The 27649-nt window shown below is 31.6% G+C and overlaps 1 protein-coding gene across 1 annotated transcript; it reads left to right on the top strand.

The window, feature by feature from the left end:
* The first annotated feature begins 1788 nt into the window (after nucleotides 1–1788).
* On the top strand, nucleotides 1789–4018 carry LOC114189982 (heat shock factor-binding protein-like). Its single transcript, XM_028078714.2, has 5 exons — nucleotides 1789–1927; nucleotides 2125–2178; nucleotides 2393–2416; nucleotides 2504–2546; nucleotides 3776–4018. The coding sequence occupies exons 1-5, from the start codon at nucleotides 1925–1927 to the stop codon at nucleotides 3916–3918; spliced, it is 267 nt and encodes an 88-aa protein (XP_027934515.1). The 5' UTR covers nucleotides 1789–1924; the 3' UTR covers nucleotides 3919–4018.
* Nucleotides 4019–27649: the final 23631 nt, after the last annotated feature.

The following is a 27649-nucleotide window of genomic DNA, read 5'->3' as shown; positions in this document are numbered from 1 at the left end:
AACGCCACATGTCAATTTTTGATTTTTTAATATTTTTTTAATATTTTTTAATATTTTTTAATATTTTTTATTTTGACACGTGTCATGTGTCACGTGTCAAAGTGATTCAATTTGGTCCCTATATTTGTTTTTAGTTTCAATTTAGTCCCAATTTTTGTAAAAATGAAGCAATATTGTCCTTCCTTAAATTGACACTAAATTTATTTTTTTTATAGATTTTATGGTGATATTCTTACTAGAATTAATTTTTTTATTAAATATTTCTATAAATATTTTAAATTAACTTTAAATTCTACACAAAACATTGGACTTTGATTTTGTTTTGAACTTGATATTTAGTTCCTAAACCTATGTGTGACAAGTTATTTAATTTTTAATTTTTACTAAATTTGTATAATATGATATACTTGGTGCCTTTATATGATGACAAAATTGTTAACTTTTGAAATTAAGTTTGGGGTTTAACTTTGTTTAATAATAAAACTAAAAAAAAATTATTTAAAAATATTTCTACAAATATTTAATAAAAACGTCAATTTTATATTAAGAATATCATCATAAGTTGTATACAAAGATTAAATCGAGTGTCAATCTAAGGAGGACAATATTGCTTCATTCTTACAAAAATTGAGACTAAATTGAAACTAAAAACAAATATAGGGACCAAATTGAGTCACTTTGACATGTGGCACAATTGTTGAGTGACACGTGTCAAAAATAAAAAATTAAAAAAATTAAAAAAATTAAAAAAATTAAAAAAAACCAGAAATTGACACGTGGTGTTGACTTAAAACATCTAGTCAAAGTTAACGGTGAGGACCAAATTGGGTTATTTTTAAGAAAATGAAAACTAAATTGAGAAAACAAAAAACTTGAGGACCAAACTGAAATTTCATGATAAATAGAGGTACCAAAAGACTAATTTAACCAATAATTAAATTAATTTTAGAAAAATGAAAACACTTGATACATTAGTTTTAAAAATGCTAGATTAGGTTTAAAAATAACAATTTTATAAATTCAAATATAAAATTTTAAAACAATTTTGTAATAATTTAAAATAAATATATTTAAAATTTTAAAATAAAATTAAATAAAGTTTAATGTAAAATATAAATTTAAATAAATTTAATACTGTTAAAAATATATAATAGAAATATCACTTATAATAAAATTATCATTATAACATTTATATAAAAGTTAAATTTTATTTCAATTTGGAGGGATGAAAATGAAAATTAAAAAAAGAATCTAGACTTAAATGGAATCAAAATAACAAATATTAAATTGAGATTTAAACAATAACTTGACACGTGTCATCATACTAATTTGACATATTACACGATATTAACGTGATATGTAACATAAATAATTAAAAAAATATAAAGAGTTAACACATACGCTCTTAACAATATATTAATCGAATACTATATTAATATAATTGACTTAGTTATTATGTTTTTAAAAAAAATATGGATTTAATTAAAAATAAAAAGAGGTCTTAAACTTATTTGAGATTTTTATAAAAAAACAAAGACCTATTATGATTTTAAAGATAAAAATAGGTATATTAAAAAAATAAAATAAAAAATTTCAATTTTTTTGCCTGCACCGGACACAAGGTAGAGTAAATAAAAAAAGCACAAATAAAGCCCATGGCCACAGAAATTATGTGAAGTGGCAAGTGTGCAAATATCTTAATTGCTTCAAATTTAGATTTTATTTTCTTAACAATGGTGATCCAAATTCCAAACCCTTTAAAATAAAAATCAAAAGGCTTTCAAGAATTAAAAGGGTAGTTCTGTACTTACACATTAAGTTGTGGGATGAGATTAAATTGAAACGGTCTCATATTTGCATCTCATATCATTTTGAATTGAGACCGCGGAGCTGAGTATTTTGCAGCTGCATCAAAAATCATCTCATGGTTAGGGCTCTTTCTCTGATCCTTTCTATCATCTTCGTTAAGAGATTATATCCAATTTAACCGTGTTATTGTTCTTAAATCCGAGTCTACATGTTCTTGAGATTAGGGTTTTTTGAATTTGGGATCTCGTTTCAGCAACAAATCCCAAGGAGGCCCAATTGCGAATTATACTCATTTTTTTCCCTTTATGACTGCAGGACGGACAGGATTCACAGGACCCTAAGCAAAACCCTGCTGATATGACTGCCTTTGTAAGCTATTATTGGTTTTTATAAATCAATTATTTCCTGTTGTTCCCTTCAATTTTGATCTTTGATGTGGCTGGTTTCTATTTACACTGTCAATTTGGCCACTCTGCATGTTTATCCCAATTTGGTGCAGTTTTTTTTTTTTTGTAGTTTCATGATATTTGTGTTACGGGAATTCATATCTGACCTTTGTCTACCCTACTTTGTCTGTTTCCAGGTGCAAAATCTTCTTCAGCAAATGGTGAGTTGTATAGTGTAGTTTTTTAGAGCTGCATTTATGATTTTTTATAGTATGTTCCACTGCTGCTAACTAGAATTTTGTTTCCAGCAAAATAGGTTCCAGACGATGTCCGACTCCATTGTTACAAAGAATATCCTTTACTTGTGACCTTGATGTTCTTTAAATGAGTTTGCTGGAATTTGTTTAGGAAATTAATTTCGGTCAATTATAATTTGTGCTTGACTGCATCTGTTTCCCCACCCTTCTCTCTAAAATTGAGATTTGATTCAAAGGGCTGGGGTGGGTGGAGGATAGGAGATCCAAGGGGGTGCTTGGTTTAGGAAAATTCATTTTTTTTTCCTGTTTTCCAAAGTTTTTATAGGAAATAGTGAAAACAGTTTTTTTAATTATGTTTTTATTTTCTATTCTATAATTTCTTGTTCAAAACTTTTAAAAGCAGGAATAATATTTTTGTAACCAAGAGTAAAAATAGTGGATGAAATAAGAAAAGTTTTTAGTCATACGAAGGCCCTAAGGTGACATACATTCTGTTAACAATTTACCTATATTTTACTGAACAGTGTTGCTAGGAATCACATTGGGTAATTAGTTAAGGAATTAAATAAATTTTCAAAGTTTGTTTATATAAATATTAAACTGTGATCATTTAGCTTCATTTTACATTGTTTGACTTGATTATTTGTGTTTTGTTACCAATATATAAATTTTTTCTGTTTTGTTACCATTATTTAAATCTATTTCTGTTTTGTAAATCACTGGCAACACTCCAATGCCCGTAAACTGTGATTTATGCAATGTTAAGCTGTGATCTGCTAGTTTCGGTTCTCATTGTTTCATTTGATAATGTGTTGTTTTTTTACCAATACAGAAATCTGTTTGTTTTTGGAAATCCCTGGCAACGCCCCAATGTCCATGAACTGTGATTTGTACAATGTTGAGCTGTGATCCATTCATTTAAGTTCACATTGTTTCATTTGATTATTTGTGTTGTTTTGTTACCAATATATAAATCTATTACTTTTGTTTTGTAAATCACTGAAAACACTCCAATGGCCATGAAAATGGGTTCACGCCATCAGTACTCAAGCCAATGACATGATTGCATTGTTAGGATCCAGTTATGTGCCGTCACCTAATAGCTTAAGCTATTGGGAGTGGTAATAATACCCTGACATACACAGTAACCCCGATAAATAAATTACAACTGTGCACAGCTGCATCTAGACCTTTTTCTTATGAACACAATGTGACCACCTGTGCCAATGGGCACAATCTGTGTATGTGTGGTGCTTCCAGTTTTATTACTTGCCAAATACTTGAATTCTGAAAAAAAAAGAGTTTTTCTTGACATTACTGCACTTGATGATATGGGAAACCGTATAAATGAGTTGGAGCAAAGCATCAATGATCTAAGAGCAGAGATGGGAGTGGAGTCCTCTCCATCACCTGTGCCCACTGCTAAGCCAACAGAGGAGGAAACCAAGGAAGGGGGTTCAGCTTAAATGACGATTTGATTTCATTTGCTACATTTTTCATGTATTTCACTGTACAAGGATTTTGGTACTTTGCATCTATATATGTCTGCTGAAGTGGTTTGGAAAACAGAGTGCATCTAATCATTTGTAGCTAAGTTTTTTTTTTTTTGTTTTTTTTTTTTTATGATTTAAGGGTAAACCAATTTTTTATGTTGCAGCTTGCTCCCTTTTTAACTCAGCATGCTCATGGTGCAGGACCCCATTGTGTGTACTTATATTATTCACTTTTTATTGTTTCTACAAACCCTGTTTATTTTTAAACTTTTGAAAGTTTTGAAAGAAAGCTATTGTAAAACAGATTTCCCAATGCAGGATTTGCGATTCTATATTTAAATTCAGCTCCGTCCGTGTTAGTAGTTTTTGTTTAATTATTTCCCATTCTATTGTCATAAAAAACTAGTTTTTCATGCTGTCCTTTTTTTTAATTTCTTTTTTGATGAATACTGAAGTTTTAGGAGTAAACTAAGACTAATTTAAGACCACACCTGGTGCTTGCAATTTTCAAATCTTAGTATTCAAGTACATTTTTTTATTAATATTTGGTTAGCTAGAACTAAACTAATCTTGATTCAATTTTATTCACGTCAAATTCAATTATAAAAAAAAAACATTTTAACTTTTGTTTAAATAATGGTTACTGAGGCAAATGTTTCTCCTCCCTTGGCTTTCTTTCTTGATCCCGAAATACTACTGACATTACTCTTCAATATACTTATGAAGTACCATTCCATTTTTATGGAACCCCACTTGCGACTTTCTATTTTCTAATAGATTTTGACAAACAATAAAAGTAGTTAAAAAATGTGTACTTCTAGTATTTTTTTTATTTATTTCTTCACTGAATAAATCGAGAAAATTGAATAGAAAAAGCTAAGCAACCGTGAGAGAAACAGGAAGAAAAAGTCTTGTAGGTACTAGAGGAAGTTCAAAAATAATATTCAGATCCCACAAGAAAGATTAATATGCATAAAAAGGTTTTGTAAGATTGAAAGTCCTCCAAGGATTCAATGATTAATTTTAGAGTAACCTTCATGTTTTATAAAGACAAATTATTTTTAAAAATATTTTAGTCATTAAAAAAAGAAGTAAACTTTTATATTTATAAAGAAATAAAGAAATTGAAAGATAAAACATTGACTATTTATAGTTACCACTCCTTTAATAAAGTACATAAAACTAATACAATTACTAATACAATTACGGCTACTGTTTATAAATTGAAACTATTGCAATTACGGCTACTATTTATAAATTACAACTATTGCAATTACGGCTGCTATTAGTATTGTTGGATAAGCTTGTTTGCATTTTTAGCTTTTAAAAAAGTTTGTCTGTACTTATGTGTTTGCTTAACTTTTTTATTTTAAAAATAAAAACGTTTTTATTTTTTAAGAATAAAATCCTATTTACTTCTTAGATAAGTGATTTTCAAAAATATATATATATATATATATATATTAAATTTAACTAAACTGACAAATTATTTTGACCACTACTACCGCTGGTAAATCATTATTTGTACGAGATTATTACTTACATACCATCAATTAAAAATCAATTACTATGATATTCTAACTACTTTTTTTTTGTCATTTGTTATCATCATAATTAGTTTCAGTATTACTTATGCATTATATTACTACACTAATCACCATCGACTTTTGGTTGTCACATGTAGTACTCATTGTTATTGCTATCTTCATAATTATGCTCATTGCCAGCACTAGTATCTTACTTTACAGATATCATTGGAAGCGTAACACTACTCATATCTTTACTACACATTAATATTAGTAAGATTCAAATTTATTCTCAAAATTTGAAAACTAAAAACAACACATTAATATTAAAATTTATAAAAATAAGGACTGATTTTAGTTCATAAATATTTCACAATTTTGAACAAATACATCGCTAGCTGAAATTAGAAGTTGCTTTTCTCAAACCTTGGTTTTGGTGTCTGAAATGGGAACTTTCTTAGTTTTGTATTTTCGCTAATTGCTAAATCAAACTAGAGGAATCATATTCATTATTTTTTGTTGCCTTAGATCACAAGCAAATATAAACTAATTGCTTTAATTAAGTTGTTTTTTGTTTTTTATGGTGGCTAAATTTAGATGTGACTTTATAATTTCTAATTTGATTTGTATTTTTTAGTACAAATAACAAACAATTTTATAAAGAGGCATAGGATAATACATTTTATATGTGCTTTTGTAAGAGAAAAAAAGAGAGGCTGTTAATTCGAAGGCAAAACAAAAAACAAACACAAAACAATGAATCAAACAAAAAGTTGCACAAGAAAACATTTATGCTTTTTGAGTCAAATAGAAGACAATATTCAATTATAGAGACGGTACAAAGATAATTTTGTTAAGATTTTGTTAAATTATCGTAATTTTAGATTCTAAAAAAATACTACTTAAATTATGCAAGTAATAAATTAGTAAACAAAAATTATATTTGTGTGGTAATGGATGAATTCAAGTATAGCTTGTAGAGTTCGAGAATTGAAGTATTAAGGGTACCTTATTTCAATACATATAAGGAAAAAAAAAAGAATCATATATTCTTAGTTTGTAGTAGAATCCGCATAAATAGAATGAATAAGATTATTAAACACACATAAAAAGCTTATTTTACTTTGTAAACAAATGATTATTTTCATACTAATTTAGAAAAATATCTTTAAAAAATATAAAATATATACATTCTTTCCAAAATATTTTATTTCCCTTTTTAAGAGTATGCGATTGTTATAGATAGAGAGAGTAGAGAATGTAATTGTCATGATTATAATTAATAAATATAAGAGTTTTTATTGGTTAGAATTTTGGAATTAGAAGTTAAAAGAGCTCTTTATTTATATATAAAAAAACTCAATATATAAGATATTTGAAAGAAAACTTATTTATTTATACATATAATATAAATATTTTTTATCTCCTTAATCAGATAATCCAATTTATGCATGATCCTAAATAATATCATAGACAAATAATTGACAAAATTCTTCATACTAAGTAAATTTATTGAAATGGATTATTTTTTAGGAGAGAAGACATTTTAACCTAAATTATATGCAAACTATGCAAGTTTTGTTAGGGACAAAATTTAATTTTAAGTATTGTATTTTTATGGAAGACAATTTAGTGATTTGAAGAAAAAAAAATATACATTTGAATTTCCATGTTTTTTGATAAAAAATTTCCACGTTGATTCAATACATGTATATCTATGAGTAATATTTGATTTTTTCAATTGGTAATACTAGATTAATGTTATTGTCATAAATCTTGTTTACACCATCCATTATGGATTGAAATTCAAAAAATGAAAGATTTACATTTAAATTTGAATTATTATTATTTTAATATTTTTCTCTGCACTATTTCGTTCAATATAATTTTTATTCTTGTACAAGAAAAGAATTAGTAAAAAGACATTTGAAATATTTTTAAACTTAAATATTTGTTTCTTTCTTTTTTTGTAATTTTTAAAAACAACTTTTTAACTTTATCAACAATGTTTCATTGATCTTTCCAAAATTTATAAATGTTTTGGCTGTAATGAAATTTTATTTATGTGTAATTGTGAAATATTTTATGTAATTCTTTCACTTTTATTTAATTGTTGTTTGATATTCTGATTTAAAATTTATATATTTAAAATTTATATTTAAATCTTTGACACTGAAGATATGAAATATGTCTATTTGTATTGAATATTTGATAATATTATGTTTCCTTTGCTGTGATTTTTATATTTTTATAAAATATAATTAATTGATATTGAAATAATAAGAAAGCAGAGTATGGACACGAGTACGAGTATGAGACAAAAATGTTATACCCACTGGTATGGGGGTGTATTTTTTACTTTGAGGATGAGCATGATATAATAAAACTCGTTCTCACATCTCGCCTTGTTACCATCCCTATATGTGAAAGACTTTGGATAAAGGTCATATCATGTCTTTAAAACAAATGTTGACATCCTTATGCAATTGTATTGTGATAAGAAGTCAATCATAACAATAATGGAAAAATCAAATCAATGAGGACTTAATTATGACGTGTTAGTAGTGCACCTGTCATAATAAATTGACCAATGACAATTTTGTAATAAAATGTTAAACTTATCATGACAGATGTAGGTTTACCTATCATAATAAGTTGACTGATGACACTTTTGTAATAAAGGTTAAATTTATTATGACTGATGTAGATGGATCTGTCATAATAAGTGGGCACTATGACAAAATTGTAATTAAAGGAAAAAAGCTATTATGTCAGTTATTGAGTGATCTGTCATAATATATGTTTACCATGTCTATTTAATTTATACCACTCATAGTATATTTAAATCCTTATTTGTGTTTTTTCTCTTAAGCATTTCACTTTTCCTATTCACGTTATCTCTCAAGTAGTTCATAAAAACGCCCTCTCTCAACTTGCATTCTCACCAACTCCATATTGTGTCTTGCATTCTTGCAACTTCCATTGTGGTTGTTTTCCTCCATTACTGCATTCTAGTGAAGAGGTAAGTTATTGAAGCCTAAAATGTTATATTCAAATTCGCTTCAATTTTGGATTGAAAGAACAAATATGTTCTGATTTTTCCTCACACTCTGCACATTTATTTGTTGTTGGTGTTGCTCATACAACTATTTTGGTGTGTCATCACAAGTTTTCGTTAGAGCAAGTGTCATTGGAGAACAAAGTTTCTGGTCAGATCGAGGATGAGGCTATAGGGTTGACCATACACTAATACAAAAACACTTTTTATAACGACAAATCATACCGGTTCTAATCCACCAGGTAGAAAGTGACACAGTGACAATTTTGTAAATAATGCAAGATTTTCTATACTGATTGGACCAAAAACAGGTATAGAAAGTGTTTTTTTATACTAGTTAAACCCATAATCGGTATTGAAAGTGATTAAGCTCGATCTTCGACTAGGATTGACTAACGCCGACCTTCAATCAGGGCCAACTCTGACGAACCTTCAAGCGAGACTGACTTGAGCTGACTCAGATAGACCTTTTATCGGGGCCAAGAAGACCGATTTTAAGCTCGGCCGCTGGATCGACTTTAGGCCGGGCCGACATGGTTGACCTTCGGCTAAGGTCGACTTGGTTGAGCTTAGGACGAAATATCTTGGTCGAGCTTTGGCCGATACCGGCTCACCAACCTTCAGCCGGGGCCAACATGACAAAACTTCAATCTAGGTCGACTAGGACAACCTTCGTCCGGGGCCGACTCGACCAACCTTCGGCTGAGGCTGACTCGATCAACTTTCGACTAAGGTGGACTCGACAATCCTTCGACCAGGGCTGACTCAGCTGAACTTAGGCCGAGGATCAACTTGGTCGACCTTGAACCTTGACTTAGTATGCTGAGGTCGAATCAATTGTGACGTTTTGTGAGTGGTTATTGTTAGGATTTGAGGCTTCATTGGTGGTTTTCTATGAGTTGGACTATGAGATTTGGTGGTTGGACCATGTTGTCAGGAATATGCTGAATCTATTGTTGATGAACTACTTTAAAAGGTTCATTAATTCTAAGAGTTCACAAAGTTTGATAATTAACATCATTATGCTTTTTATTATGTTTATTTTTATGTTTTATTGGTATTTTTATTATTATATTTTTAAATAATTAAGGGTTTATTAAATAATTTTAGAAAAGATAAGTATTTTATCTTTTATTGGTATTTTTATTATTATTTGTTTAGATAATTAAGATTTTATTAGATAATTTTGGAAAAATAAGTATTTGAATTTTATTTGTGAAATATTTTGTAGACAATTGAAAATTTATTCAAGTATACATTCCAAGCTCAATCTAGGCCGACTTAGTTTGCTCAGCAAGCATGACCAATCTGCCCAACGAGAAGGTCCAAGTCGCCTAACGACTCTAGCTCAGGGAAGATCATTCTAAAGGAACTAAAGTAGGACGACTCTTTCCACTATGCATCTCACCTTTCACATATTGTCCTTTTTTTTTTCTCTAGTTTGTGTTGATGATAGACAACTAAATAAAATGTGGCATAATCATTTAGGCCATCCAAATTCTCATGTACTTAGTACCTTGTTTAAATCTGGTTCTTTGGGCAATAAAAACTCCCCTGTTTCATTTGATTGTACTACCTGCAAACTTGGTAAAAGTAAAACTTTACCATTTCTTCATAATGCATCTCAGGCAAATCATTGTTTTGACATTATTCATAGTGATGTTTGAGGGATTTCTCCTATTATATCTCATGCAGGTTATAAGTATTTTGTCACGTTTTTAGATGACTACATCCGATTTACTGGGATATATTTTCTTCGGTCTAAAGCATAAGTTTTCTCTGTTTTTCAACGTTTTGTTTCGTTCCTTAAGACTCAATTCTCTGCTCACATAAAAATTTTAAGATCAGATTCTGGAGGTGAATATATGTCTAACGCATTTCAAAGTTTTCTTCAAAATGAGGGAATTCTATCTCAGCATTCTTGTCCTTCCACACCACAACAAAATGGTGTTGCTGAAAGAAAGAACTGTCATCTTCTTGATGTTGTTCGCACTCTTTTGCTAGAATCCTATGTTCCTCTTCATTTTTGGTGTGAAGCTCTCTCTACTACTGTTCATTTAATAAATCGGTCACCTTCTCCTACTCTCCATAATGTTCCTCCTTTCTATAAGTTGTTTGGGTATTCTCCTTCTTACTTTAATCTCCGTACTTTTGGTTGTGTTTGTTTTGTACATCTTGCTCCTCATGAATGTCATAAACTCACTAATCAATCCGTTAAGTGTGCTTTTCTAGGTTATGCTATTAATCAAAAAGGTTATGTTTGCTATGATCTGCAACTTCGTCGCATTAGAGTTTCTAGGAATGTGGCATTCTTTGAAAATCAGTTTTTCTTTCCATCCTATGTTTCACCATCATCTTCATCTTTTTCCTTTATGCCACAATTTTTAGACTCTTCTCACACTGTGGAACGGTTCAAAGCTGGTTTGGTGTATACAAGACGTCGTCTTCCTTCTGGTACCTTTCCTGATTCTGCTCCGACACTTGATTTTGTCCCTCCGCCGGCACTTGATCTTGTCACATCTGTTCTACCTCTTCGTCGGTCCACTCGATCATCAAAACCTCCTGATTGGTATGGCTTCTTTACACTTATTTCTTTATCCACTACATTGTCGTCTATTTCTATTCCTTCTAGTTATACCCAGGCTATGGAACATGACTGTTGGAAAAAGGTAATGCAAGAAGAACTACAAGTACTTCAAGAAAATCACACATGGGATATTGTGTTTTGTCCTCCCACGGTAAAACCTATTGGAAGTAAATGGGTGTTCTCTATCAAACTTCGATCTGATGGCTCATTAGATCGCTATAAAGCTCGACTGGTCGCTCTTGGTAATAGACAATAGTATGGGATTGATTATGAGGAGACATTTGCTCCAGTTGCTAAGATGACTACAATTTGGACTATCCTTGCTATTGCTGCTTCTCAATCTTGGCCATTGCATCAAATGGATGTGAAGAATGCTTTTCTTCAAGGTGATCTCAAAGAAGAAATCTACATGAAACTTCCTTCTGGTATGCTTCCTTCTTCCTCTTCTGATGTTTGTAAACTTCGATGTTCCTTGTATGGGCTTAAACAGGCTCCTCGGGCTTGGTTTGAGAAGTTTCGTACTACTCTACTTAAGTTCTCCTTTACGCCGAGTCAATATGACTATTCTCTCTTCTTTCACAAGTCTACTGCCGATATCGTTCTCCTGTTGGTTTATGTGGATGATCTCATTATTACGGGAATTGATCATGAGTTAATTACTAAGTTGAAAACTGAGCTCCATGCAACATTTCACATGAAAGATCTTGGACAACTCACATATTTTTTGGGATTGGAGGTTCATCATCGATCCAATGGCATCTTTTTAAACCAACAAAAGTATATTCAAGATTTAATCAAATTGGCGGGTTTAGCTGGAACTACTTTAGTTGATACTCCTATGGAAGTAAATGTCAAGTATAGGAAAGATGAAGGATATCTCTTGCATGATCCCACTCTCTATCGGCGTTTGGTAGGAAGTCTTATTTATCTCACCACTACTAGACCTAACATTTCGTATGCTGTTCACCAAGTCAGCCAATTTATGTCTTCTCCTCGTCATCTTCATTTTGCTGTGGTTCATCGTATTATCCGATATCTTAAAGGTTTATCTACACATGAGTTATTCTTTCCCAAAGCCCTATCTTTACAACTTATGGCATATCGTGATGCTAATTGGCCAGGATGTCCGGATACTCGTAGGTCTACTACCGGTTGGTGTATGTTTCTAGGTGATGCCTTAATTTCTTGGAAATGTAAGAAGCAAGATCGTGTTTCTAAATCTTCTACTAAAGGCTGAATATCGTTCAATGTCAGCTGCTTGTGCTGAAGTTGTGTGGTTACGTAGTCTTTTGGACCAGCTTGGGTTTTCCCAACCTACACCTACTCCTCTTTATCACTTTTCCTTACATCTCTACGGATCTTCAAGTTACATATATCTTTACCAAAGCTATGCCTCGACAGCGCCATCAATTTCTTGTTGGCAAATTGTTGCTGGTTGATTTACCAACATCAATTTGAAGGGGGATGTTAGTGTGTATAAATATAATTTATTCTGTCTTTAATAGATTATTCTATACTTTTAATATATAGTTGTTAGGGATTCTCAATTACTCCATGTAAATAGGAAATCTCCTATAATCCCTCCCCCTTTATTGAATATTAATGTAAATATATTCTACGGTGCCTATTTAAGAAAAGGGTGCTGCAGAATAAAAGCAAGTCATTCTAAAATACACTCTTGAGTATTGAATTGGAGTATGTTTTCATATACCATGATATTGTGACAGTAATGCATCTTTATTTTTTGTGATTTATACTATTCAATATACTTGTTTTCCATTATACTGATAATAGGCCGGTTTAGCTCATAGATTTGAATCCACCCCTCTCTCATCTCTCTTAATATTTAGCGAAGTGTGTTGTGGGGGGGGGGTGTAAAAAAAACCCCAGATGTAGAAGTTGTATAGGAGTGACGGTCTTCATTCGCCGCATTTATTGTTGAAGGGTAGAGATGTATTTTGAGTTGAGTTCACTGCAAATAATGAATTCCACCAAGACCACTTCAAATACAATATTATTCCTAACATACCTATGTGCTCACCTAGTCACTCATGCAAAAACCATCACTTTTCCCTTTCACCATCACTACTTCCTAGAAATAGCAAACAAGTTTTACCACCTCACCACTCAATTTTCATGTGGATAACAAGGGCCACACCACCTTCACATTCATTAACCAACCTCAGTAAAGACATTGATTTGATATTCAAACTGGGTTAACGTTGTCACACTTTTCCTTCATCACATCTTCGACAGTGACACTACTTCTTCTCTCCTTTTTCTAGATAAGGATATGTGCCTGCTACTACATTTTTTCTTTCTCATGTTTCATCTTTGTAAGCTATCAAGAATATATAACTTTTTTTTTTATTTCTTTAACCAATGGACGCTATCAATGATCTCTTGATGCTTGCAACTAATTTTGCCTAAACCATATTTTTAGAACTAGCTTCCGGTTAAATACTACCTTAGTTATGGAAAGAAATTACGTAATGGCTGCAATTTCTGGTAGAAAGAGCAAGCAGTTCAATTCCAAAACACGGAGAGAACATGAATATATGAAATATAAAAGTGCAGAGAAGAATATATACATGTCCAATCACAAACTAGAACCAAATACTTTATTACACATACATACCACCATCTTCAGTGTCTGATGTTCCTACCAGAAAATCTGAGGAATAGACATAATAACTTCCTTATTTAACCACCAATGTAGTATCTATAGAATCGAACCTCGCATCCTTGTCCTATGGATTATTCAGGAACGAGAATACTGCTTCCTTGTGCTTTAGCTTATTATTCTTTCTATTGTATTTATCTTTCACTCAAAATATGCAAAGTTAAAAAAGTCCCTAACATAGTTGTGGGTATCCCTTCTGATACTGTACCGATCAAATTATTCCATTCAACAAGCTAACATGTTTAATCTTATCTAACTAACATGGAACAACATCTTGAAGGATAACAACAGTACAATGAGTAAGATGTTTTTTTTTTCACACACCAATGGAATTGAGTGATGAGGGGACCATCATAATCATAAAACCATAAATTTTTCAGCTCATGTGTTGCTCTGTCTAATTCTCATTGTTTCTTAGCACAACTAAGCTTTTGGAAGCTGTGCTATCTATTATGCAACATTTTCCATGATTGTTTCCGTAGAATGTACCCAAAAATTTATTTTGGTAGAACCTCAGTTCTGAAATCATTATGCTGAAACCAAGTAAATGTAGCTATGGGGACCACATCATGAATGGCATCGACATTAATTGTTTCCAATGGGGTTGCACTGTTGTAAAGATAAATTAAGAAATAATAAATAAAGAAAAGAGAAGAATTTTTTAAGAAGAGCTGTATCTGGCCATATAAATAATAGGACAAAACTTGCAAAAAAAAAAGTTTCAAGGTACTTCAGGTATCATACACTAATAAAAAACAGTACTTATTTTTTTTACCTAAATTTTGGATAAAGTGATAAAAAATAATATAAAACGTTTTTATTGAAAAATAACACAACAATAAGCGCCAAAAAAACTTTATGCAATAATATACATACTTATCTATAAATAATTAAACACACTAAATGCATTTCACACCAAGTGAATATTAAGTTTTATACTCTATACTCTTGTGTTAGTTCTTGTGTTCCTTTCTGTGACCATGGACGGAAAGAAATTAGAGTACAAGGGTGAGGAAGCAGTGAAGAGAGAAGCTGAGAATGAGAACACAGTGGTGGTTGATGGAAGTGTTCTTGAGGAATGTTGCATTGCGGTGGAAGAGCAACTGGACTACATATACAAACGGTGCCGGAGCCATGACAAGTCGGTGGGGCCATTGGAGATACGTGTGGTGGAGCCAGGAAGCTTTGATTCATTGATGGACTTGTTTATCAGCCAAGGAGCTTCCATCAATCAGTACAAGACTCCCAGGTGCATCAAATCTAAGAAGGCACTCAAATTACTCAATTCTAAAGTTACCGCTTCCTTCTTCAGCCCCAGAGATCCCAAATGGGTGCCCAAGATGTGTTGAATCCATTATGCTTTTTGCTTTGTTGTGGCTTTGTTATCAATAATCAACGCTACTCAACTTTATAGCTTTTTCTTTGTTCCATTGTGATTAGGAAATAGGGGAGTGACTAACATTGTTACAACTTTTACATCTCCTTTATACCACAACTGGCTACCATGCTAAAATTGTCTTTTGTGAGTAAGTAATTCTCAGATACTCACTGCACAAAAAATTTATTAATAAATTTGAATTTACCGACAAATTTGTTGCTGTCATTAATTAAAAAAATTCTTTTAGTGAAAGTATATAGATCGAATGTCTTAACCAATTTCCATCACTTTTACCTATTTCTACTTGTAATATATAAGTGAACACTACCTCTTAGTGCAACCAAAATCATAGTTTTATTATGCAATAAATATCGTATATCAACTCTTAATTTCACAGTAAAAGGAAAACTTCTACGCAATTCAACTACTAAAGACATTATTTGAATATGTTGATTCACCTATCTTTTAATTCCATATATAAATTCTTGTATGTATCATTCATTATTAATCTTTCCTTGGTTTTATATTTATGTTTCATGTTTCAATTAAACTTTTAAGCATTATGCATTTCTTTATTTTATACTTTCATTTTATTTACATAACTATTGTGAAGGAGAAGCATAAATGCATATATAATAATAATTTTTTTTTTCAAACTAAACAATGAAAAGCTTAATAATATTCTTCACCATTAAAATCTCTCTCGTTTCTTCTTTTCCATTTCTTTAAATATACTCAAAACCATATCTAATTCTTCCTTCATCCAATACTTATAAAGTTCTACGATTATAATTTGAACAATGTCCATCCACACACAAATAAATAGCTGAACAATGAGAAATTAATGTTGTTTTAGAATTTGAAAAGTATAGTTAACCAAAAACAAAGATCTCGCATATTTTTAAAAAACAAACAAGTATCATCCAATAGTATATCAATACTTTAAGTGGTATAGTACTTACATTTAATAATAAATTTGTAATATTCAATACATTTTATACTTATAATTCTTTTACCTAATATTTCGCTTTTACTTGACTACCGATGGAGAAATATTAAATCCTACAAATCATTGTGAGGATAAAAATATTTTGGTTTACACCCAAATTTTAGGCAACGTTTCATATGATCAATCATTGGTCCTGAAATCGATATATTACTCATGTCGTTCTTGAAAGCAGTCCAAAATGTACTTATATATATTGGTATTAATGTTAAACCCTAGAGACAATGAATTTTGACAAATTCACAGAAGCTTTTGCATAAATGTTCCACTTGTTTGAAATTTTTTGTGCAGTCCTAGACTTTTTCTATTGTAATAATAATGCCCAGCATGCGCATGGCAACTTTTCAAAAGAAATGATGGATTGTGAGAGCTCCAAAAAGAGCATTGCTTACGGAATACAAATCACAAGTAATGCATTATCCAGGGAGAAAGAGATTAATCTTTCTTATAGGTATTATGCTTTTTTACTATTTCAAAAGTAACAATATCACATTATATTTCATTTCCTCATTTAAAAAAATATTATATATCATCATTCTTTCGTAGATCACTAGAATGAATACTCCTCCACTGAAGTAGTTATTACTTCGTTCTTGATTATTCTATTAAGCTAGCGAGCACATTCGATGACCCCTTCACATTCTACATACCTTGCTCAAGCTACTCATGTTGTCTTGGCCAGACAATCCCAATGCTCATTAGTTCATGACCAGAATAGGAACAAAGTGATTGCCACAAATGCTAGTACATGTAGATAGATTTGAACACAATTTTCTTTTTTTCTCCTCCACGTCGTTGGGATACAATTTCCTTCCTCCTTTAATTATAAAACTGGGTTTTGCATGTGAGAGTCCCTAACAACTAGTCTCTGCATCAAGTGTCAATATTGATATAGGAATCGAGAACATTAATATACATTAGAACTAAGTGAGAGTATAATGTTGTTTGAGTTTGGCTTGTATAGTCATGGGTAGTAAGATGTAGATCAAACCTGCAACCAAAAGATAAGCCACTCTAGGCCACAAAGTCTAGGTTATAGATTAGAGATACAACTACCAAAAATTCTTCCAAGCTCACCACCGCTCAACAAGTGTCAGATTAGTAACCTATGGATCTTAAACAAAGTATGGGGGAGAGGCACCAATCAGAAAAAGAAAAGTTGACGTTTTCATTTTTATGTTTTACCCATGCCCGTACTCTCACTTGAGCTAAAGTGAAAATTTCTCCTGGTCTACATGAAAATTTATTGGTTTAATCATGCCCTTGGTTCCCATTTTGGAGGCAAAATCTCAATTTGGTACTCATTTTTTTAAAAGTCTCAAATTGGTCCCCTTTTGTGTTAAAAAGTCTCAAATTTGCCCTTTCTGTTAAGTCTGGCTAGACGGCGTTAGATGAATAGTGACAAGGCAAGGTTGACCAGTACTGGAACAATGACGAGGCAGGGAGAACAGTGACGTGGAAGGGGAATTTTTTTTTAAATAATAGATAAGTTAATTTAGGTTTAGGGTTTTTAAATTAGGTAGCCAAAATGGTCCTCTGTTCTTCCTCTTCACCGTGCTTCTTCTCCAACTTCAACGTTGCAGGCCCATTCTCTGCCACCTTCCTCTGCCCCCTCCATAACCTCACCTCCATCATCCTCTTCAACAACTCCATCAATCAAACCCTCCCTTTCCAACTGTCCCTATGCACCTCTCTCTTCCACCTCGACCTCTCCCAGAACCTCCTCACCGAAACACTCCCCCTCCTTCCCAGCCTCTGTTACCTTGACCTCGCCGAGAACAACTTCTCTAGCCTCGTTCCCCCCTCCTTTGGAACCTTCCAGAACCTCCAGACCTTCTCCCTCATATTCAACCTCCTTGACGAGGTCGTTTTGCCTTCTCTCTTCAACATCACCTCCCTTAAAACTCTCAACCTCTTTTACAACCCCTTCCAACCTTCCCCCATTCCTCATTCCCTCGGCAACCTCACCAATATGGAGACGCTCTGGCTCACCCCATTCATCACTCTCAACCTAAAAAACCTTCGCGTCTTGGATTTGGCCTTCAATAACCTCTATGGACCCATCCCTAGCTCGCTCACTCGCATCACCACTCTCAAGCAGATTGAGTTGTACAACAACTCGCTCTCCAGTGAATTGCCCAGAGGAATCTCTAACTTCACTTTGTTGAGGCTCTTTGATGTTTCCATGAACCATTTGAGCGGGAGCATTCCCGATGAGATGTGTCATTTGCCTCTCGAGAGTCTTAACCTCTATGAGAACGGTTTCACCGGGGAGTTGCCACCGAGTATTGCTGACTCACCCAATCCTTCTAACGGGATGAATCAGTTTTAAATTGCCACCAACTGACGTTTCATTCGTGCCACTGCTAATAGTATTTTCTTCAATCTTCACATTGCCACCAACCTTTTCTTCATTCTTTACATCCCCACAACATTTATCTTAAATCACAACCGTGCTTGCAGAACCCCCTTCTCCGATCCCATACTCAGCAAACACAACCCCAAAATCTTTTCCCTTTGTTCTTAGCTGTTTTCGCAGTTCTCAACACAACCTTATCACCACAATAGCAACTGGACGTTACATTGATGCTTCTATACCCACCACCACTACAAAAATTGATGCTACTCTTGTGCTTTCCTCCAACATTTGAACTTAAACAGGAACCACAATTGGCTGGATTCATGAGGGAAGATGGGAGAAGAGGAAAAGAAATTTAGGGATTTACTACCACACACTTTTGTGCCTTAAATAAAAATATTTTTGCACGCCATTCCACGTGTTATTGACACGTTTCAGTAACAAAAATCCACCTCAGCAACCACAAACTGTGTTTAGCTAAACTTAACAGAAATGGCAAATTTGAGACGTTTTAATAAAAAAGGGGACCAAATTGAGACTTTTAAAAAAACGGGTACTAAATTGAGATTTTGCCTCCAAAATGGGGACCAAGGACATGGTTAAACCAAATTTATTCCATTTAGCTCTTGACTTTTGTTGCCACACTACTTCTTGTCTATAGCTTACTAAATTAAGTTTACTAAACAACTCCCTTCTCTCTACTTAATGGTCATCTCTAAAGTGATCTCATCGTTCAACTTGTCCAACTCACTTATTCTATTTATAATATATTGGTTTTGTAGACTTACATATCCAAACGCTTCTTTATTCCATACCTTGAGATTCATTTTCAATTTATTTAACTTCTCTTTTAGCTTAACTAACCCATCTCCATATACATTATAACTACCCCCATTTCATTTTCACATATTTGTTGAAACCACTAACACTAATCCAAGCATCTAAGCTTCTTAAAGGTTTTGGGAAAACCCTAGTCAATATGTTCTCGATTTAATACTAAAGCATGGTGATAAGATATCACTCTATCCAGGATATGTTGTTTACTTCTTTGCCACTTCTCTAACCTCTCGTTTGTTACTAAGATTCTATCAAGGCGACTTTTTGCCATTCCATTTGGTCTATACCAAGTGTATTTTTGCCCAATCACATATATAAATCATTAACATTAGATTTATATATGAAATTGTTGAATTCCTGAATCTCACACCTGTTTGTCCCATCCATACCTATATTTCTCCTCTCTTCTGGTTTCCTTACTGAATTAAAATCACCCAACAAACACCGTACCTTACAACTATTTTGTTGTTTTATTGATGGTCCCCCATAAGTTTGATTAAGGTTTTGTTGTTTTGTTGGATGGTGTGCTCTTCAAATATTTACACTCACCGTTTTGATCTTTCCCTGACCACTTAGAGTGCTATACAATGTTATACACCAACTTTCCGTACCAATAATTTGCATTTGCCAAAATAACAGAAAACAAAATGATATGGTAGGGTTATCATGGATACATACTAATCCATAGGCTACTTGATTAAGTTTTTGGTTTCAAATGCTTTGTTCCTTTCAACAAATTGTTAATTTTGGAAACCTAAAGTATCATCCTTTTAACCAACTTTCCAGCGGGGACAACCTTTCAATTCTCCTTCAAAATGATTAAAGCCAAAGTTCATGGGGGCCAGAAAGCGATGTCAACAATAGTTTTCAAAAACATATACACTACATTTTTATTCTAGAATTTAACTATATATTATATTAAAATTATACATTCTAAAAGTTAGATGACCTTAATTTTATCCTGAATATTTTGAATTTTGATTTAATGATGCTTGGATTCAAACAAAATGAAACTATCTAAATTTAAAGATAAAAATAAAGAAACATGCGTTAACTTTTCCTTTACTCACTCTTGTTGATAGTTGCACGTACAATGATTCTTTTGGAGTTAACTAGGTAAACAATTAGCACAAAAATGTGGAGAAATTGACTCAATGATTTGCACTTAATGGAACAAATTAAAACACACAGTGTTGTCACAAGAATTTTATAATTAAAAAAATCAAATCCATTGCATTTGAATTGGTTTTTTAAGTACTTTAATTTTAAATTTTTTTATTCAAATAAAACAATTTGAATTTATGAAAATTTAATTTTCTTATTTAAATAAAGTATTCTAATTACCACTAAATATACTAAATATAAAATTCACCACCAAATAATATATCAATAATTCTTTTCTAATGTGAGTCCAAATTAATAATCATTACAAATAAACAATTTCAATTTTGTTCTTGATTTTTTGAGTTCTATCTTAATCTTATTTATTGTTAAGAAGGAGAAAAGAATCTAAACGAATGAATATCAATAAATCACTTTAACATAAAAGATGTTATATGGAGATTCATAAGAAAAATAGCCTCATAAATATAACTGGAAAATTTATGAGAAAAGTCAACTGACAATTTAGTTAATACACAATTTTATAAATGATAATTAAATAATAATTAATATTAATATCGATTAAAAAAATAGTTTCATTATAGATGAAAAACTTTAATTGACATAGACCAAAAAATAACTATGTCAATGTTAGTTAAAAAATATCGTAAACGTTGATCACAATATAATATCGACTTACCAACTAAAAATTATCATAATTTACAATCAACTAAAAAACTGTATATGATATCAATAAAAAAAAAACATAAATGTTAACAAAGAAAACTTCAAGTTTAACTTGAAAGTAACATTATCAATATTAGTAAAAAAAACATATCATATCAACAATGCCCCGGTTTGATCAAGGTGGCAATCCCAATCAAAATCAAGTCAATTGTGTTCTAATTTAAATAAACCAAATAGAAAATACAGATTTTTTTTTTCAAAGTTATGTCAATAATGTTTCGATTGAGATTGATGCAGATAGAGAATATAAAAAAAGAAACATAAATTTGAAAGAGATATGACAAATTTTAAATTTGTTACTAGGTAAATTTAAAATTGATATAATCTAATTTTAACTATCTTACTCTTATAATTCAATTTCTTTTAAAAACAAATCTATTTAAATAACATATTTTATTATAAAATATTTCAAATATTACGTATGATAGAAAGTTGTGTAGTTTATGTTTTGCTAAAGGTACAAAGCTACTCTTAATAATTCATATTTTGAAGTGGTTGCGATAGAATTTGATATTACGGAATGTGGATGTTTTTCTTTATGACAAAGCATGTTGCAATATTTCTTTGCATGACATGTGATCCACTATATAACTAATTCCCTTTGCTTATCTTCTATACTTTTCACCCACGCTTCTAACTTTTCCAACACAAATTACAAGATTTACACACCATATCATATTCATTTTTAATTAAATCAACATTCCTTTTAATATATGTAAGTTATTGAAACGAAAACAACAGTAGCAGCAATAAAATATTAGTTAATTTTATAAAAAAGAAACATTTTTTTTTATATTTTTACATAGGCTTTGTATACACAACTTTTTTATTTTTTATTTTATAAAAACATTAAAAATCAATTTTATATAAATGAATTAAATTTAAAATTTATTTTTCTAATATAATATAATAATCTTATTAAATAAAAATTCGACGAATATTGACATTTCACCAAGTGATATGTATAAAATGTTTGGTATCTGGCTTCTTGTTCCAAACATGATGATCGGTTTTCTTATCACCACCTATGTGTTCATGTGTTACTTTTAGCATTTTAGTATTGATAAATCATAATATTATATTTATTTCTCAAAACCCAATCTTTCACTTGAGACATCATTGAGAAGCTTGGTGGAAGGAGAGATTGAGAGGGTTGGAAGACAATATTGAGAAGGCTAGGACATTGGTTGGCATGGCCATTTTTGTGCACGATTGTTGTAATCTAACTCCACTCCCTCTTCCTTTTTCCATTTCCTTTTTCTTATCTATTTTAACTTTCCCCTTCCCTTTTCCATTCTCTTCTTCTCCACACTACACTCAACTCTCACAAAACCCAATCTTTCACTATCTGCTACCATCTCTCTCACCTCCATGATTCAGGGTTTTCCTCCTTTCTCAGGCTCTACATTTCCCACCTTCTCCATAAGAAATCAGCAAGCTCCACTTGGCTCTGCATTTCACTTTCATGCTCTTTCTTCTACTATGCAATGTCTCAACAACACCATTTGGTTAAGTCTGTGAGGCGTCCTTTAATTCCATCCGAAGATGAATTAGATAAGCAAGAAGAAAGTTTTGTTGGATCCCTTCGGAAGCTTCTATTACCAGGTATCATGCTAAGCACTTTTTGCATAATTCATCTTGTCTTAAAAATGTCTATAGGTATCGCTAGCCTTGACATCGATTAAGCCGACTCAAACCAAAGAATCATTAGGATTTTTTTACCGCAGCAGCACGGTTTTGCCTTTTAATTTCCCAGACCAGACAGCACAATGTTCCCAATATTTACCTCAATAACATGGTTTTATTTGTAAGTGAGAATTCGGTTCCCTGAAACACGAATTCTACCCTATAAAATGTAATTTTTTTTTGTATCCTAGTTAGAATTCGGTCGAACCGAATTCTGAACTGGGTTTTTTTTTCCATTTTTTTAAATAAATAACAATTAAGATTTTTGAATTTTTTGAATAAAATATTTTTAAGAGTTTATTTTTCTTTTGTGAAAAATGTTATATTAGAGGTTAAAATTATTTAAAAAAAAAATAGATCGAATAATGTGTTTTTAGTTATTTTAGGTATTATTTGAAAGAATGAAAAATAAAAAAAAATTGTCTTTTTGAATTTGTTGATTTTAAAATAGATTTTGTATTGTGTAGTAAGTTATTTTAGTGCAATGTGAAAATATAAAAGTCAATTTAATTTAATTTGTTTTACTTTGTTGATTAATTTTCTTTTTATAATAGTGATTTTGGAAAAAAAAATATGAATTATAATAGAGGTAACTAAAGTAAAAATAATTAATATATAATGTTTAATATGGTGTTGTATTATTTATTTTTTAATGTTTATTAAATATTTTAAATTAAAAAATTTGTTTGAAGTACAAATTATTTTTTATTTATATATTTATATTTTGATTTGTTTATAAGAATTTTATTGATAAAATATTTATTTTTACACAAAAATAAATAATGTAAAAATTATTGTTAGAATTTATAGTAGGTATTAAGTTTAAGGAAAATGATATATTAACATCCATTTATTGAGAACTTCACTCACAACTTGACATTTTATTGTCACTTTCTATTTTTTTTTTTTTTCAATTTTCACGCTGGTTTTCTTTGGAAGCAAACGAAAAGGGAAAAAACAAAAGGTGGAAATGAAAATTGGAAGAAAAAAAGCAAAAAGTGTGAAAGGATGTGTGAAATCACTGTGCAGTATTTTTGCTTATCCATGGCTACATAAGTGCTAACCTATGGTATACATTTTGAACATGTGTGAAATGATGTACAAAACTTATTTCAATCTTCACTCTCTTCATTACCAATGGGGAGTATATGTTGGTGAGTCAAGGAATAACAAACCATTGCACCTATAAAACCACACACTCAAACACAATAAGGTTGAGGGTGCAATGTGTGCAACATGTGTGTCCTTGGAAATGTCAGGCAATATTACGTACAAGAGACCACGTGTGTGAAATTAGAAAGGTTGAAGGTGTGCACACATGTGCCACACACCTCATAACGCAAGATCACAAACACCTGGGCTCAAGAATAATATCTCAACATGTAAGACAAATGGTGGAGTCAGACCCATCCACACCAATTGCAACAATAATTTCTTCCATCCAGACCTCTATGGGATATAACACAACCTACAGAAAGGCATGGTTGGCGAAACAACAAGCAATTGAAGATGTGTACGGAAACTAGGAACAGTCTTACAACCGATTTTCGTGCCTAATACAAGCCATGCAAACTTATTTGCCTGGGTTTGTATACAGGTTGAAAACTAGTCCAATTATAAATGGGGAGGAGGTCCTACAAAACCAACAACACTTTCGAAGAGTGTTCTGGACATTCAAACCATGCATTGATGGCTTCCCATTTTGCAAACCAATAGTGCAAGTGGACAGAACCTTCCTTTACGGAAGGTATATGGGCACCCTTCTAGTAGCTGTTGCACAAGATGGGAGAAATAACATTTTCCCCATTGCATTTGCTATAGTAGAGGGTGAAACCGTCGAAGCTTGGTTTTCTTTCCTTAAAAACCTAAGGACACATGTTACGCCTCAACAAAATTTATGATTAATGTCAGACCGCCACAATTCAATCAGTGCAGCAATCAACAGACCTAGTAGTGGCTGGACTGAAGGGAACTACGTATAGGTGTTTTGTATTCGACACATTGCACAAAATTTTACAAAAAGATTCAAGAATACAACTCTGAAAAAGAACCTCGTCAACATGGGTAAGTTATTACATGTAAATTTTTCTTTTTCATTTCTTTGGCTGTTACTTATTCACACCCATTATTAGAAAATAAATTCTTCTTATAATTATACTTTTAGCGTACGCATTGACGAAGCCATGCTGTAACTACTATTACAACATCATTAGAGAAGACAACCCAGAAGCAGCAGCTTGGGTAGACCAAATACCAAGGGAGTAGTGGTGTCTTGCATATGATCAAGAAAGAAGGTGGGGTCACATAACAACAAATCTGGCGGAAGCAATAAATTCCGTCCTGAAGAAGACAAGAAATTTGCCAATTTCATCCATAGTATTGGCCACGTACACCAGGTGCAACACATACTTCACGAAAAGAGGTAGGCAAATAACTGCAATAGTCAATGCTGGTCATGTGTACTCTGAATATGCGACCAACTTCCTACAAGATGCGGACTCTAAGTCAAACACGCACCACGTCGTTGAATTTGATAGAAATACCACAAGATTTAGAGTGGAGGAGATGGTGAATCCTAGAGAAATACGTCCTGTAGGAAAATTTGTAGTCAGATTAGATGAAAGGTGGTGCGATTGTGAAAAGTTTCAAAAAATACATCTACCATGTTCACATGTTATTGCAGCTTGCAAGCATGCACGTCACGATTTCAGCATGTACATAAGTCTCCATTATAGGCTGGATGTCGTCATGAAAGTATATGAAAATTTATTTGGCAAGTTAAGACATGAAGAATATTGGCCACCATACCAAGGGCCACAGGTTTGGCCTCATCCTGCCACAAAAAGAAGCGAGAGGGGTCGTCCTAAATCAAGTAGAATTAGGACTGAGATGGACATTAAGGAAGGAAGACAATCTAGAAAGTGTTCCTATTGTAGAACTGAAGGACACATAAGAAATCATTGTCCTAATAACCCTGCACTTAGATAATCCACATCAACCACTTAGTTTATGTTGTACTTTTAATTGTGTTCAATAAATTTATACTTGATTCAATTCAATGCTACATCTTTTCTTATTATCTTTTATTGTTACTTATTTTACATAAACCAAAGACAAGTAACAAAATTATTTAAAATACAATAATGAAATGATTTTAAATTATTTTAGTTATTTCCTTCATTTTTAAATTATTTTTTACAAATTTTCAATGTTTATAATATACAAATTTTAAAAATTATCCAAAACTAAAAGATAACTATAATTTCAATATTTATAAACATCAATTAAAAATAATTAATACTACACAAATTATAAAAAAAATTAAATTAAATTTACTTTAATATTTTCAAATTACACATAAAATAACTTACTACACAATACAAAATCTATTTTAAAATCAACAAATTTCAAAAAGACAAAAAAAATTATTTTATTTTTCATTGTTTCAAATAATACCTAAAATAACTAAAAACACATCATTAAATCTATTTTTTTTAAATAATTTTAACCTCTAATGTAACATTTTTCACAAAAGAAAAATTAACTCTTAAAAATATTTTATTCAAAAAAATAAAAAATCATAATTCTTATTTATTTAAAAAAAATGAAAAAAAAATAAAAAACCCAGTTCAGAATTCGGTAGGGACCTGAATTCTGACTGGGATACAAAAAAAAATTACATTTTGTAGGGTAGAATTCGTGTACCAGGAGACCGAATTCTCACCTACAAATAAAAACATGCCATTGAGGTAAATATTGGGAACAATGTGCTGTCTGGGAAATTAAAAAGCAAAACCATGCTACTGCGGTAAAAAAATCGAATCATTAGCGATGATCATGACGACGCCATTGCTTTAATTTTATATTTTATTTTATTAAAGTTAACTTTAGAGAGGGCTTAATCGACTGCTACTCTAGTTTTCATAGCTTCAATAGGTTTTATGTCAGAACGAGTTGTGGCACTAGGACGATGCAATATGGTCAATTTTAATGTGTAGAGTCCCATTTTTGTCAAGTCTAATTTTTTGTTTTCTCATAGTGAATTCAATTTGTAATAGTGTACATTTTACTCAAATGATGTAATTCAAATACGTTATTACAAAAAATAGGTAACTTTTTTAAGTATTACAAATTTGGAGTTGTACCAATTAAGCACAACTTTTGATAATCAGGGTGTAATCGTGCCAATACAGCACGACTTTGGCTATTATGATCTTTAATTGATTTTTTTTTTCTCAAGTGAAGGTGTGGGAGGGGTGTACAACTTTCAATTTGTTATATCCTGTTTTCTTTTTTACACAAATGTGCGTTTGAAAGCAATGTAATACAAGTCATCTTTCTCCTTTGGATTTTGTCCTTCATCTGTCTCTTCGCTATATATATATATATATATTATTGAACCCTTAGGGTTTCTGTTTCAGATGTTTGTTACCTAATAACTGGTTCAGATCAGTTATTAGGGTTGTTTTCCCTTCCCCCGAAACCTATTTAAACATAGGTTTCGTTTTCCCTTTGTATCACACATTTTACAGAAGAAAAAAAAGTTTCAGTTTTTCTCATCTTACCTGCGTTGTTATGCTGGATCCTCTTTTCCTCTATGCTATCCCTGCATCACGGTTCCATTCCTCTGCTCAGTGCTCGCGCTCCATGGAGAATCTGGAAAACCCTATCCAGCGATCTCAATATGGTATCAGAGCAAGTTTTTAACCTGCTCTGCCTCCGCTGCACTCTGTTAC

The sequence above is a fragment of the Vigna unguiculata genome, chromosome 7, assembly GCF_037176805.1.
Source record: "Vigna unguiculata cultivar grain cowpea cultivar isolate G323 ecotype 2 chromosome 7, ASM3717680v1, whole genome shotgun sequence".
In the NCBI taxonomy this organism is placed as follows: Eukaryota; Viridiplantae; Streptophyta; class Magnoliopsida; order Fabales; family Fabaceae; genus Vigna; species Vigna unguiculata.
This window is presented reverse-complemented; position numbering and strand designations above follow the sequence as displayed.